General features: G+C 44.2%; 1 protein-coding gene across 1 annotated transcript in view; it reads right to left on the bottom strand.

Annotated features, from left to right (window-relative positions):
- Nucleotides 1–4,770: 4,770 nt before the first annotated feature.
- MYO19 (myosin XIX) overlaps nt 4,771–15,994 on the bottom strand; it is a gene marked incomplete at its 3' end in the record, with an annotated part of 91,920 nt that continues 80,696 nt past the window's right edge. Inside the window, 5 exon segments of the mRNA XM_073616115.1 lie at nt 4,771–4,841; nt 5,009–5,116; nt 5,321–5,467; nt 10,803–10,979; nt 12,869–12,982. Of these exon segments, the coding sequence (XP_073472216.1) occupies nt 4,771–4,841; nt 5,009–5,116; nt 5,321–5,467; nt 10,803–10,979; nt 12,869–12,982 (617 nt within the window).

Here is a 15,994-nt window from a genome sequence, read left to right on the forward strand (position 1 = left end):
CAACTCAACTCGCCGTGTTTGGAGGAGGAATAGGAATGCTGCCTATGACCCCAAGAACACCATCAAACATGGAGGTGGAAACATTATGCTTATATGGGGGCATTTTTCTGCTAAGGCAACTTCACCACATCAAAAGGGACAATGGACGGGGCCATGCACCATCAAATCTTGGGTGAGAACCTCCTTCCCTCAGCCAGGGCATTGTAAATGGGTCGTGGCCCTCTCCAATCCCATCACTACACTCCTCAACTTGCATGAACTGCTGTCCCGCTTTGCGGTCATCTCTGGCTTACAGATTAACCCCCAGAAAGCAACCGCCCTGAACATTTTTCTCCCGGATTCCATGGTTTCTCACCTCCAAACGCCCTTCCCATACCGCTGGGCTGGCCCCTCTCTAGAATACCTGGAAGTCTGTTTGACCCTTTCTTACACTTTGCCACCAAGTATTATCCCCTCCTCCACGCTATCACCACCCTTATGGACTCCTGGCGATTCCCTTCGCTTGCATAGGCCGCATCAACACTGTTAAAATGACTGTGCTTCCTAAGATCCTATAATTCTGTCGCACCTTCCGGTCTGAGTACCCGCCTTCTTCTTACGCGCACTCCAGAATATATCTTAGCTTTCATTTGGGCCCACAAACGCCCCAGAGTAGCCCGTACTACTCTCTTTGCCCACAGACTAAGAGGTGGACTTGGCGTACCTAACATTTCCAAGTACTACCTAGCTGCACAGCTCTCACTGCTTACAATGTCACACACGACAACGGACATTCCTTTATGGCCGCTTCTGGAAACTCCTGTCCTAACTCAGCCCTTTTATGGCTTCCATCAGTCTTGCGTCCCCCTTCTCTTAGCCCTCTTATGACCCATAGCTTGCGTCTCTGGGACTCAGTCCGCTATTCAGACAATTTAATGTCCCATTTTCTCCCCCTCCTTCCTCTCCTGATTAACCCCCTCTTTCCTCCGGGGCTAGACCAGCCCTGGCTTTTGCCCGGTGGCCCGCTCACGGCTACTTACAGGTATGCCACTTCTTAGGATCCTCCACCTTTCCATCTTGGGCTTCCATTCGCAAGACCCACGACGCATCCCCCACGAATGGTTTAGTTATCTTCAACTTCGACACTGGATTTCAGCTCTTTGCTGTAACTACTCTTTCCCATTCCAGACGATGACCTTTTGAACGTATCTGCCTTAGCGCACTGGGTTCCAGGTGAGTTATCTCCTCTGTTTATTTCTCTTTGACCGTGGGGCGGGGGGGGGGGCTCGTTTCATTCCCACCTGTACGTCTCCAAATGGGAACGAGACTTGGCAATCTCTATAGAATTGGAGGATTGGAGCAAGGCCTGGTCATCCATTGCTAAATGTTCTTGCAATACGGTCACCATGGCAGCATGAGCAGCCTATAAGGTTCTCCTCCGCTGGTATGTGGTTCCAGCCCCATCGTACAATGATAGATGCTTCAGGGGATGTGGCCAACGTAGAGACGAGATTCACATATGGTGGTCTTGTCCACAATTGGTGGGATTCTGGTCTAGGTTCTATGGCCTCCTTTTAAAATGCTTTTTCATGTACCCTTCCACAAAGACGCCCAAGCATGCACTACACTGCCCCCTCCTGGGCCTCTTCTCATACCAACAAAAGCTTACCGCCTACCTCTTCATTGCCGCAAAACGCGCTATTGCCAGAGCTTGGCGGAAGCCCTCAGTTGGTATTGCAGAGGTGAAGAGCATTTTGACCACCTGCATGAGAAGATGACCAGTGTACTTCTTGAGTCCCATGCCAAGTTCCTCAAAGTGGAACCCATGGTGGCCTTATGCTCTCCCCAGCCAGTATGGGTATTCCAGACCGTTCTAATATACCACCTAACCCGCAGGCACCACGCTCTTTCCTTGTTTAAGTCTACACCTCCTCCTTTTCCATTCTTGTCTTGACTGTTTCTCTTTCTCCTTTCTGGCCTAATTCTACATCTCCTTTCTCTCTTTCCTGTCTGTCACTTTTTCTCTTCCCACACCACCTTCCCCCGCCCGGTGCCTCCCTATTCCACCCCTCCACCCCCTCCTTTTTATTTTTGTTTGTTTTTTTGTGTTTTTTTTGTGTTTTTTTGTTTGTTTTTTTTGTTCATTTTGATTTGTTTGTTAGTCTTACCATGTCTTGAACCTCCGAGTCCAGTTATTCATTCCCACTTCCAGCACTTATGCTGGATGCTTCTACTACTCGTTTTTACATTTTGAATAAGTGTTCTGTTTGTATTTACATGAAAAGTGATGTTTTGTTGCCCTGTGCGGAACCATTTTGCCTTTCTTTTCTTCAGGCCTTTATTTTGGCATGGTCTTACTTAATAAAAATTATTGTACCAGAAAATGGGTACATGACAATGACCCAAAACACACGGCCAAGGTAACAAAGGAGTGGCTCAAGGAGAAACACATTAAGGTCCTGGAGTAGCCTAGCCAGTCTCCAGACCTTAATCCCATAGAAAATGGGGATTGAGCTGAAAATTCGAGTTACCAAACATCAGCCTTGAAAACCTTATTGACTTGGAGAGGATCTGCAAAGAGGAGTGGGACAAAATCCCTCCTGAGATGTGTGCAAACCTGATGGTCAACTACAAGAAACGGCTGACCTCTGATTGCCAACAAGGGTTTTGCCATCAAGTACTAAGTCTTGTTTTGCAAAGGGGTCAAAAACTTATTTTACTCATTAAAATGCAAATCAATTTATAACTTTTTTTAAATGCGTTTTTTTCTGGATATTTTGTTGTTCTTCCTCTCACTGTTTAAATAATCCTACCATTTAAAATAATAGACTGATAATTTCTTTGTCAGTGGGCAAACGTACAAAATCAGCAGGGGATCAAATTCCTTTTTTTCCCCCTCACTGTGTGTGTTATATATAATTTTTTTTTTTTTTTAATTATTTTACAAGCAATGACCCATATTGGTGGAGTGTCAGTCAGCGCTGTTACTGTGGAGAAAAATGGGAACCTTGATTTAAACCTCCTATTAAAAGGTTTGTTTAAAAAAAGATAAAAAAAATAAACATGTCATAATTACCTGGTCTGTGCAATGGTTTTGGCTTACTGGAGGGGGAGTTGTTTTGAGGATTTACACTGGTGAATGCCAGATGGACTTGGGATATTTGCTTTCATACACAGGACATATCGCATGCTTTGAAGTTAATGGTATATAAGAAAGTCACTGGATTGAAATATTGTATCATACGAGCATTTTATTTGAGGTTTATACCACAAAAAAAAATTGTGGGATCTATGCAGAATTGTTTCTATACTGTGCAGGTATTAATATTTTAGAAATGTTTAAAAATTATTTGGGAAAAACGCTACACTATTTGATTACTATATATTCTCCTGACTGACACCTTCCAACAATGAGATTTCTTTGATGCTTTGTAAGCTCTTTGCGGACCATGGCTTTTGCTGTAAGAGGCAACTGAATAAAAGTCAGAAAAAATCCTACGAAAACAGCCAAACTTTATATGGGCTTAGTCACTTTCATTGATAGCAGCTGTGTACGGACTACTATTTAACATCATTTTAAAGTGGATGTAAACCCTCACATATACCCAGTGAAGTAAACAACCTCAGATTATACACAGAGATGAAACAAATCTCCCTACATAAGTTTTACATGCATATCTGCTGTCCTCAGCCTGCTATATTCTTTAGAACTTACACATCATGTTAGAAATTTTCTCTTCCTGTTCAGCACTGGGAGTGTAGTCTTGGCATACACTGCGTGACAGCTGATTGGAGGAAAGGCACCCCCCCCCCCCACACTCCACATAGGCAGAGGAAGGAATAATGTGCTGTGAATAGACCAGTTCTCTGCTGATAGCACCCACCCGGACACAAATTTCAGGCTGGTTTTATCTCGGTTGTCGGAGAACTTGTCAGAAGTTAACATGCTGATAACAGAAAAATGGAGCAGCAGAAACACACAGGACTTAGGGCTTTGTAGAGAGATAAGAAAACACTACAGATATATGTTCCTAGGTTAAATTTCATGAATCAGGTTTACATCCACTTTAAATGTGATGCTTCTGAACACAGCCATATCCCTAATTATGAGAGGGTGTTTACAACTATGCAACCGCATTATTGTTTATTTATTCTTTAGCCACTTCACACTGGTGCAACATAGGATCCAACTTGTGAGAGCACATGTTGCATGACGTCAAATTCAATGTTTTCCTATGAGAGCTGTCTTAACTGATCTGCACTACTTTGGTCCGACTTCAATGCCATAGAGTGTAAAAAGTCACATTAAATCGGATTAAAGTTGGACTGAAGTTGCAGGGCAAAGTCCGACTGGAAGTCACGCGACTCATGTTGGAGCAGTGTGAACCTGGGCATAACAATTTCAGCATGCTTTTAATTGATTTGCACAGATCATAGGTCACATTAAAAAGGTGAGAAAAAAATCTGAAGAACCGGTAATTTTATCTTGGTCAGATTTTTTTTTACAGGGGGGTGTCAACTTTTTATATCCACTGTACGAAGGTTTTAATTAGTCAATCCAGACAGGCTGCCAACAAGCATACAGGCAGTGCTGGATTTTCTTCCTAAAATGCCCAGCATGCTTTGCAAGCTGAGCCATGTATCAACCATGAAGTAAAACAAAGACCTTATAAAAGTAAAAACTGTAAAAAGACAAGACATCAGTTCTTAAAATTGGAAACTTTCAAAAAAATAATGAACATAACATGAACCAAAAACCATTGCTTTATGCCTGTAGGAAAAAGTTTATACCTGATAGGAAAGCCTGCTGCACTTATGTTAATAGTTTCTACAATGCCACACGCTTCTAGCTGACTAAGAACCTGCAATAAAACCATACTAATTAAAATTATGCCACAAGAAAGATATTGCTATAAGTCTTTAACACAAACATGATATTCTCTGCCAGGTTACAAATTATGTTTGAAATAGGATGCATGGAATTTATATGATTTGAAAGACTGATTCTTTAAAAATGAGTATAGCATACCTCTTCCTTTCGAAAATCCATTGCTTTGCAGCCCATGTTTGGCTTAATACATCGAATATAGTGAGGGGTTGTATTGTGCAAAATGTGCATCAAGCTTTCAAGCGATCCCTTGAAATAAAACAGACACAGTATTGTTGGTGACCTAGAGAGCTGTGTGATGTACAAGAAGCAAAATGACAATTGTTTTTCACTATCTAGTCACATTAACTACAGACATTTAAGTCACTCTCAAAGGTTTATAATGCATATACTATGTGACCTGTACTATCATGCCCAGTATAGGTCAGACTAAATAACAGTAGTGCAACATACCTTAAATTTAGAGACAACTGTTGTAGGTGACGTCCTACTGTATGTGGCAACATCAGGTGTTTTATTATTTTCCAACGGGAATAGCTTTTGAAGCAGACTGTCTTTGGACTCTTGCAGAAGCTGAATAAGTTCTGGGGGAACAGGATCCTGAATGGGAAATAAAACTTATATATAAAAAACAAACATATAGTAGTCAGAGTCCAAACAATTACCAGTTTCCCAGGTGCTTTGGCAAGAAAGAACTGACCTGGTCCTGGGTCACTCTGTTGCCTATAGAACACTACCTTCTCTTTTTAAATTTTTCCCCATTGTTGTTGGGCAAGGAGTGAGATTTTATCAACAAGTGACAGTTATGAGACCACACCCACTCTGCAAGTTTCACTTTATATTCTGCAAGGTATCTGTCTTGATTCCTAGCTCTTGAAACAGACTCATAAATTTGTTAACCATCACCTTAGGATGAAATGGAAGAATACGGTCTGAATAAAGATGTGTCTATGTTACCTCCAGCACCCATTCTGATTTTCTCTTTTGGAATTCCTGTGCTTGAATGGTTGCTAGGGGTAATGCACATTGCCCATTTGAAGAAATAAGGCTCTTTATAACTTCAAAACTTTGGGGAAACTTTAGAACTTTTATTCACCCCACCAATTTGAAAGATACAGTGGTCTTTTTTTTTTTAGATAATAGGAAGCTAGTCAATACTCTTCAGTTTACAGTGCAAATAGTGAGCATTGCATTATCAATCAGTTTCCTTCCGTCAACAAGTAGCAGTTTCAGAGGCTGGAAGTTGCAGAATAGCAACCTACTGTGTCTTATGGACTCAGTCTAGTCCAGGGATATGCAATTAGCGGACCTCCAGCTGTTGCAGAACTACAACTCACATGTGGCATAGCAAGACTCTGACAGCCACAAGCATGACACCCAGAGGCAGAGGCATGATAGGACTTGTAGTTTTGCAACAGCTGGAGGTCCGCTAATTACATATCCCTGGTCTAGTCTATTGAAATATCTGCTTGTGATGTTCCTCTAAACCAGGAGTATTGAATTAAATATCAAGGAGGTCAGATCAGTAAAAATTTCTTCCAGCAGACGGCTGAATCGCATATTTGTCCAGTCATCACAGCCCCCCTCTCCTCTTGTATCACAATTCCATTCTTACATTAGTGTCCCTTGCCCCTTCACAGTAGTATTCTAACCCCCCCATAGCAGTGTTCTCTGCCCCTCTCACATCACCCCCCCCCCCCCCCCCCACAGTAGTGTTCTCCTCTGCCCCGCTCACATCACCCCCCACAGTAGTGTTCTCCTCTGCCTCCTTCACATCACCCCCCACAGTAGTGTTCTCCTCTGCGCCGCTCACATCACCCCCCACAGTAGTGTTCTCCTCTGCCTCCTTCACATCACCCCCCACAGTAGTGTTCTCCTCTGCACCGCTCACATCACCCCCCACAGTAGTGTTCTCTTCTGCCTCCTTCACATCACCCCCCACAGTAGTGTTCTCCTCTGCCCCGCTCACATCACCCCCCACAGTAGTGTTCTCCTCTGCCCCGCTCACATCACCCCCCACAGTAGTGTTCTCCTCTGCCCCCTTCACACACACACACACACACACACACACACACACACACACACAGCACTGTCCCCCACAGCAGTGTCCTCTGCCCCTCTCACATCACCCCCCACAGTAGTGTTCTCCTCTGCCCCGCTCACATCACCCCCCACAGTAGTGTTCTCCTCTGCCTCCTTCACATCACCCCCCACAGTAGTGTTCTCCTCTGCGCCGCTCACATCACCCCCCACAGTAGTGTTCTCCTCTGCCTCCTTCACATCACCCCCCACAGTAGTGTTCTCCTCTGCACCGCCCTCACATCACCCCCCACAGTAGTGTTCTCCTCTGCCTCCTTCACATCACCCCCCACAGTAGTGTTCTCCTCTGCGCCGCTCACATCACCCCCCACAGTAGTGTTCTCCTCTGCCTCCTTCACATCACCCCCCACAGTAGTGTTCTCCTCTGCACCGCTCACATCACCCCCCACAGTAGTGTTCTCCTCTGCCTCCTTCACATCACCCCCCACAGTAGTGTTCTCCTCTGCCCCGCTCACATCACCCCCCACAGTAGTGTTCTCCTCTGCCCCGCTCACATCACCCCCCACAGTAGTGTTCTCCTCTGCCCCCTTCACACACACACACACACACACACACACACACACACACACACACACACAGCACTGTCCCCCACAGCAGTGTCCTCTGCCCCTCTCACATCACCCCCCACAGTAGTGTTCTCCTCTGCCCCTCTCACATCACATCCCCCCCCCCCCCCCACAGCACTGTCCCCCACAGCATTGTCCTCTGACCCTCTCACATCACCCCCCACAGTAGTGTTCTCCTCTGCCCCCTTCACAACACCCTCCCTTTACATTACCCCCTCAACAGCACTGATCCCCCCCCAGCAGTGCTCCCTGGCCCTATACATCAAATCCCCACACAGTAAGGCTCTCTGTCCATTTAGTCCCCCCCCCCCCACCCACCCCACAGTAGGACTCTCTGTCCCTCTACATCACCAACCCCAACACACACCTAGAGTAGAGATCAAATCGAGCATCCCTGGCTCCCCAGGAGTATTGAATTAAAGTTCAAGGTCAGATCAGTAAAATTTTCTTCCAGCAGAGGGCCGAATCGCATATTTGTCCAGACACCACAGCCCCCCTCTCCTCTTGTATCACAATTCCATTCTTACATCAGTGCCCCCTGCCCCTTCACAGTAATGTTCTAACCCCCCCATAGCAGTGTTCTCTGCCCCTCTCACATCAACCCCACAGTAGTGTCCTTCTCTGCCTCTTCACATCAGCCCCCACAGTAGTGTTCTCCTCTGCCCCTCTCACTTCACCCCCTACAGTAGTGTTCTCCTCTGCCCCTTCACATCACCCCCCCCCCCCCACACACACACACAGCACTGTCCCCCACAGCAGTGTCCTCTGCCCCTCTCACATCACCCCCCACAGTAGTGTTCTCCTCTGCCTGCTTCACATCACCCCCCACAGCAGTGTCCTCTGCCCTCTCACATAAACCCCCACAGCAGTGTCCTCTGCCCCTCTCACATCAGCCCCCACAGTAGTGTTCTCCTCTGTCCCCTTCACATCACCCCCCCCACACAGCACTGCACCCCACAGTAGTGTTCTCCTCTGCCCCTCTCACATCACCCCCCACAGTAGTGTTCTCCTCTGCCCCTCTCGCATCACCCCCCACAGTAGTGTTCTCCTCTGCCTCCTTCACATCACTCCCCACAGCAGTGTCCTCTGCCCCTCTCACATCAACCCCCACAGTAGTGTTCTCCTCTGCCTCCTTCACATCACCCCCCACAGTAGTGTTCTCCTCTGCGCCGCTCACATCACCCCCCACAGTAGTGTTCTCCTCTGCCTCCTTCACATCACCCCCCACAGTAGTGTTCTCCTCTGCCTCCTTCACATCACCCCCCATAGTAGTGTTCTCCTCTGCCCCTCTCACTTCACCCCCCACAGTAGTGTTCTCCTCTGCCCCCTTCACATCACCCCCCCCCACACACACACAGCACTGTCCCCCACAGCAGTGTCCTCTGCCCCTCTCACATCACCCCCCACAGTAGTGTTCTCCTCTGCCCCTCTCACATCACATCCCCCACAGCACTGTCCCCCACAGCATTGTCCTCTGACCCTCTCACATCAACCCCCACAGTAGTGTTCTCCTCTGCCCCTTCACATCAGCCCCCACAGTAGTGTCCTTCTCTGCCCCTTCACATCAGCCCCCACAGTAGTGTTCTCCTCTGCCCCTCTCACTTCACCCCCCATAGTAGTGTTCTCCTCTGCCCCCTTCACATCACCCCCCCCCCACACACACACACACACAGCACTGTCCCCCACAGCAGTGTCCTCTACCCCTCTCACATCACCCCCCACAGTAGTGTTCTCCTCTGCCCCTCTCACATCACATCCCCCCCCCCACAGCACTGTCCCCCACAGCATTGTCCTCTGACCCTCTCACATCACCCCCCACAGTAGTGTTCTCCTCTGCCCCCTTCACATCACCCTCCCTTTACATTACCCCCTCAACAGCACTGCTCCCCCCCCTCTAGCAGTACTCCCTGGCCCTATACATCACCCCCCACACAGTAAGGCTCTATGTCCCTTTAGTCCCCCCCCACCCCCACCCCACAGTAGGACATCACCAACCCCAACACACACCTAGAGTAGAGATCAAATCAAGCATCACTGCCCCCCCCCCCCACCTTTCAGTGTCAGGTCCTCTGCTCCCTCACTCCTACCTGACAGGTACACAGAGCAGAGACGGGGCAGATTGAGAGGCACGGTAGCATTGCATGGAGGGCAGGATCCAGAGCTGCCAAAATTAACTTAGCATATCAAGGAGCTGGCAATTGATTGCTAGGACCGCGCTGTGTCCTAGCATCCAATCATCTGCTAGTTAATATACAAAGTTATGTCTGGCAGCTCCCGCCCTCTATGCAGTGTCACTGTGCCTTGCGATCTCGATCTGTCCCGCCTCCCGCTCTCTTCACTGCTGTGATAATGACAGTGGTGAAGTCTGGAGTCTGAGGAAAGAAAACAGCTCCTAAATGGTGCAATTGCAGGTCTGGATGGGATAGGGACTCGGTCTGGTTCCGGACCGTTGCCCAGCATTTAGTAATGCCTGCTCTAAACTCTGTGGCAATAGGGTACACTGTAGGTTTGGGACAGTTCTTGCTCTAAGGGCCCAAGTGAATCAGTTACTGCCTGCCATGTTTGCAAACATTATGTATAAACTATGCTTCTGAATTTTTGTGGTGTTATGTTATGGTTATTAGAACATCTTCCAGGCATTTTACAATGTTCAAAACTAGATTTTAGCTTATCCAGCACTATTCTGGTTACAGACAACATAGAAGACAACATAGCCAAGAATTAAACATTCTTTTGACTAGAATAAAAAAGTCATACAGTTCAGATACTGGAAGCCAACTCAGAAGATCGTGCCAAGCTTATTAAATAATAAAAATAATTATACAATAACTACATTTCGCTCGAGCGTTCCTTGGAAGTTTGCAATTATAAAAGATCAGTGAGTGCATCTGGTTGTGGTCTTCAAGCTTAAGGCTATGTTTCCACTATTGCGTCCCCAAAGTCGCGTGATACACTGCGACTTTGCTATGCGATTTGTGATGCGATGTCATGCGACCAGTGAAAACCATGTGAGAACAAGTCGCACTGATGTCGGAACAAAATAGTACAAAAACCTTTTTTGGAGTCGCACCAATTAGAACGGGGACCATTGAAATACATGGGTTCTGACTTGCCATGCGACTTCACGTGTCAAGTTGCACAACAACTCGCAGTAGTGGAAACAGAGCCTAACATATGAAAAGATGTCAAGATCCACAGCTTATTTTCAACACTTAATTGTCATATACCAGCAATATTATTCTAAAAATGTATATATGTGAGTTAAGCACCTTATTTTTTTCCACCATATCTTCAATCTGGTAAGTCACTTTCCCAGCATAGTGAGATACAATAAAGTTAGGCTTTCCACTAAATTTATCCCTTCCAAAACACTTGTTGAGGGAAAGGGATTTTTCCAACCGAGACTGCAGCTGGCTGGCGTCTGAAGATCGATTCAAACGGCATTCCTACAAAGAAATATAAATTGCAGTTATTAATCAATACCATATCCAGGAACCAGGAGAGGGGAATAACTATCCCCTTGCCAGCTTCCAATATATATAAGCGGACTTTATTGGCACAACACAAGACAATAATAATACAATTCAATCATTTTATTACAAGATCATTTCAAAATATAACACCACATATTAGTAAGACAAATATCGAGGGATCCAACACCTAGATGATAGAGATTATATATATATATATATATATATATATATATATATATATATATATATATATATATATATATATATATATATGCATGCCTGAACAAAACTGGTGCTGTCTATCTGGAGAGAAAAGCAGATGGAGGCATTGATAGTTTTGAGATGTAATAGATAACCAGGAAGTATTACACTTACACGTTACTTAGCATGGAGGCACTAAACTTAAAAAATATATTTGGAACTAGGTCCACCTTAAAAAATATGTAAACCCATCATTTTCCTGATATGTGCCTGCTGTACCATGTACTTGTATGAGAAAGTATTCTGTTGTCTTTGTATTGCTTCCTTCATGTGAAATACCTGTTGTTCTTGCCTGTCCCTCTGCTTTCCTATTAAAAAATTACCACACTAAGCAGGAGAGCACACCATGATTCACCTGTGCCGAAGAGCCTGCTCCCCTCCAATGATCAGACTGGTGCTGACATGGGAGTGTCAGCAGTTCAGCATACTGCTGTTTCTCCTCCCCTAGCTCTCCGAGTTCCTTATGCAGCAGGTAACAGAGTATGTGATCACTTTTAAAAAAAAAGGGGAATATTTATATATATATATATATATATATATATATATATATATATATATATATATATATATATATATATACACACACACACACACACACACACACACATATATACACACACACACACACACACACACACTGCTGTGAAAAAAGTATTTGCCCCTGCTTAATTGCAGTTGTTGCCACCAAGGGTGGCACAACCAGTTATTAGGTTTAGGGGGCAATTACTTTTTCGCCTTAATAAATAATGTATATGTAGAGAGAGAGGGAGGCACAAATGGTTTGTCTTTCATTTCTATTTTAAACTGAATGAGTTGTTTTACAAGGTGAAGGTTTACATATACTTACAACTTAGGAAGAGAAATTGAGGGAAACCATGCTAATGTGCGATAGATACTGCCATCATCCTGGGTAATAATTAGAGGAATTGGTATGCAACGGAGTGCATGTGGGGGACGCCCCTTAGGATTTTTTAGGCAGAAAAAGGAGTAGGGAAAGTATTATCCGTAAAAGGCACCAGCAGTGCCAGCTTTATTAGTGTACAAAAATAGATTAAAATGTCCAGAGGGACAAGACAAGCATATACAATCAATAATTGGTATCTGTATAAATGACAAAGACAAGTAGAGCATATAAAAGAAGGAACATACCAGTGTGACTACGGTCCTCCCCGAAACATGTTGGGAAATATGCATTAGCCGCCCACCCCCCACCAGACCTACCGTATCTCGGTGGATGGTTTGGGGTTGCTGGCATTGGGTGATATTATTTTTATATGCTCTACTTGTCTTTGTCATTTATACAGATACCAATTATTGATTGTATATGCTTGTCTTGTCCCTCTGGACATTTTAATCTATTTTTGTACACTAATAAAGCTGGCACTGCTGGTGCCTTTTACGGATAATACTTTCCCTACTCCTTTTTCTGCCTAAAAAATCCTAAGGGGCGTCCCCCACATGCACTCCGTTGCATACCAATTCCTCTAATACTTACAACTTATAACTTATAACGCTAATAGGGTGCAACAAGTCATAGCCTGTACGTTCCATGGTAATGTTGTTCGCACAGATTACTGAGAAAAATAACTTGTAATACATACCTCATTAAGTAAAGAGAATATACTAACTGGACTTCCTTCTATAAGATCTACACAGCCCTGGTTGTCTTGATAACTTATAAAGGACCATTCCAGTCCCTCTGCTGCATATTCATCCTACAGAGAAAGACATTTAATTGTGAGCTTTAAAAAGGAGCCTTGGCGTAAAGGCATGATTTAACAGCCTTATTGAAGAAAAAATGTTAAGTGCAGAAACCTATGGCAACCAATCAGAATCCTTCTAGTACTGGTCTATTTTCAGCTGAGTAAATTCTGATTTGCTGCTAATGGCTACAGCTAAAAATAGTACTGAAAGGGTCACTAAAGGGTATTTTTTTAAAATAAAATACAAAACATGTTCTACTTGCTGCTTTGTGCAACCTCCTCTTCTCAGGTCCTCCACTGGTGCGGTCTGCTTCTCTTCCATGTCTGCCTCCATAGCAAGCGCTTGGGGCATGAAGGAAAAAAACCTTTAGCCTTTACAACCACTTTAAAGTAGAGCTAAACCCAATCATCAACAGCTCTTAGCCTTAATATGTTAATGTACTTTCAAAAAGTTGTTTTCAATTTCTTAAAATCTGAAGCTTTAATTAGAAGAATACCTGGTGGTCCTGCTATTTTGGTTCTTGATCAGGCACTTCATGTTATGGGGTGACAACTAGCTCCCAACTGTACTTCTGCGTTAGCACACATGCTTCCAATGGAGACAGACTACAAGTGGCTGTGCCAACACACATCATGCAGACAAGGACCACTGTTATCACAGGATCAGGAAACTGGTCCAGAACATAGATGTACAGCTAAAGTATGAGTGAGTGCATGTAGACAGGAACTAACTAAAAGAGACCGGAGGGGAACATCAGCACAAAATGGTGAATAAAGCATTTTATGGGGAAGAAACAAAGCAACTGCTAAGGATACACAGTGGTTTAGCAAACTAAATGTTGTTAGGGTTTGGATCTACTTTAGAAAAAAGGCCCCATTCACACTTGTGCAACTTGTCATGCCACGGTCCAAAGTGGCATGACAATTCGCACACCATGTTTCCCAATGAGTAACGTTCATATCTGTGCGTCTTAAAAGTCACAGTGACTTTAAAGTAGTTCCTGTACTACTTTGGTCTGACATTCATACAACTTAAGGGCCATAGACTTTAATATAAACCCTTAAAAGCTGCATGAAAGTCACTACTGCATGATATACATGCGACGTGTGTGTGAAAAGAGTTCCGGAAATGAAAAATAAAAGGAAAAAAACAAAAAACAAACAAAACAAACAGGGGACAAGTTAGCGCCCCCCTTTCAAAAGCACCTTGCCTCCATGTTGATGGGGACAAGGGCCTCTTTCCCACAACCCTGGTCAGTTGTGGACAGTTGTTTAGACAGTTACTTTATAAAAAAAAAAAAAAAAAAAACTAAAAAACAAAAATAAACAAACAATGTCCCCCCAAGTAAATCCAGCATCAGTCACAGTGAATGTCTACACTTGACGAAAGCTCCCCCCATTTGGCAGCTCTTAAATAAGGGGGGGGCAACCCAGTGACGTTTCCAGGTGACCCCGCCCCCTTGTGATAGCATCAACCCAGCATGCCCCGGTCGACGATGTCACTCTGTGACACCGGGAGGCCCCACCCCTTGGTTATTTAAGAACGGTCAGACAACGGAGAGGTCAGATGGTGGGAGCGGACCTTTTTTTTTTTTTTTTTTTTCTGGTCGGCAGTGGTGGCAGGTGTCAAGATTGACAATGAATCTACACCAGGGGACATTTTTTTATTTTAGTATTTTAAATAAAGGAATTGTCAAAAATTGTCTGTCATTTTTTACACTACACTTTTTTTTGTTGTTGTTGAAGTAGGGGTATGCAACTTGTACTCATTCACATAGAAGGGGCCAGGGTCTAAGGGGTTCCAGATTCCAATAACCCCACACCCAAAGACCCACACGACCAACGGCCAGGGTTGTGGGGAAGAGGCCCTTGTCCCTAGCAACATAGGGACAAGGTGGTGGCATGGTATGGATTTTAAACGGGAGCCCACGCTGTTTTTTTTTGTTTTTTTTTTAATTCATTTTGGCATAGGGTTAAAATTCATATCAGACCCAAAGGGTCTGGTATGAATATACATTCTGCATGTCCAGTGACTTTGTAGAGCACAAACAAAACAAACAATCACATTGGTCAAAGGCAAAGTCGCACTAATCCAAAGTCGCATCAAAGTCGAACTGTAAAGTCGCAATGGAAATCGCATGATTTTAAAGTCGCACAAGTGTGAATGGGGTCTAAGAACTCCTAACGCAGAACTAAACCCATCGATTCAACATACCAAAATGCTTACATTCAAGGCATACTGTGAATGACTGCCACAGAGCCATGTGTTTACAACCCAACTATCAAGCCACCAAATGGCTGGTGTCATAACAAATCACATGTGCAAACACCATTCCACTTTAAATTGTTTAAAAGTCTTTTTAGTTACATTTTCTGTCCTTACTGAGGGGATTTCACACTGAGGAATTCTCTGTAATGTCTATGAACTATCCAGTGCAAGTGTACCTTTCCACTGCTGCCTATACTAATTTGAGTAATTGTCATTTTGGAAAAAAATAAAAATGGATTCACACTTCACAGGTAAAATGCTTTCTTTTGTGTACCTTTTCAGAGACCACATTTAGAAGCATTCTCCAGGTTATAAGGTTTACATTCACAAGCTGTACAAGTGTATAAAAGGGTGAACCCACTTGCTATGCCACGATTCTTTCTTCAAGCACTCAAAGCATTCAAACAACCTTCATCAATTGTACATTTAAAAATGTAACAAGGTGCATTTCTACTCACTACAGGCAACAGTTGAAGGTTTTTTTTTTTTTTTGCTGTAGATTTAAAAAATGAGCCCTATCAATCTCAATTTGTAAAAAATTGCTCCATAAAACAGTATTTAATACTTTTAAATATAATAAAGTGGTTGTAGAGGCAAAACAATTTTACCTTAATGCATTCACTGCATAAAGGTAAACAATGTCTCAGTATTTGTATTGCTCCCCCTTAAACGCGTACCTGAGTCCTCACACGATCCAGCGCTGTGCCCATCTGTAGCTGCGCTCTCCTCTCTCCCTGCGTTCACAAGACAGAGAG

This window comes from Aquarana catesbeiana, linkage group LG02 (assembly GCF_042186555.1).
Source record: "Aquarana catesbeiana isolate 2022-GZ linkage group LG02, ASM4218655v1, whole genome shotgun sequence".
NCBI classification, from domain to species: domain Eukaryota; kingdom Metazoa; phylum Chordata; class Amphibia; order Anura; family Ranidae; genus Aquarana; species Aquarana catesbeiana.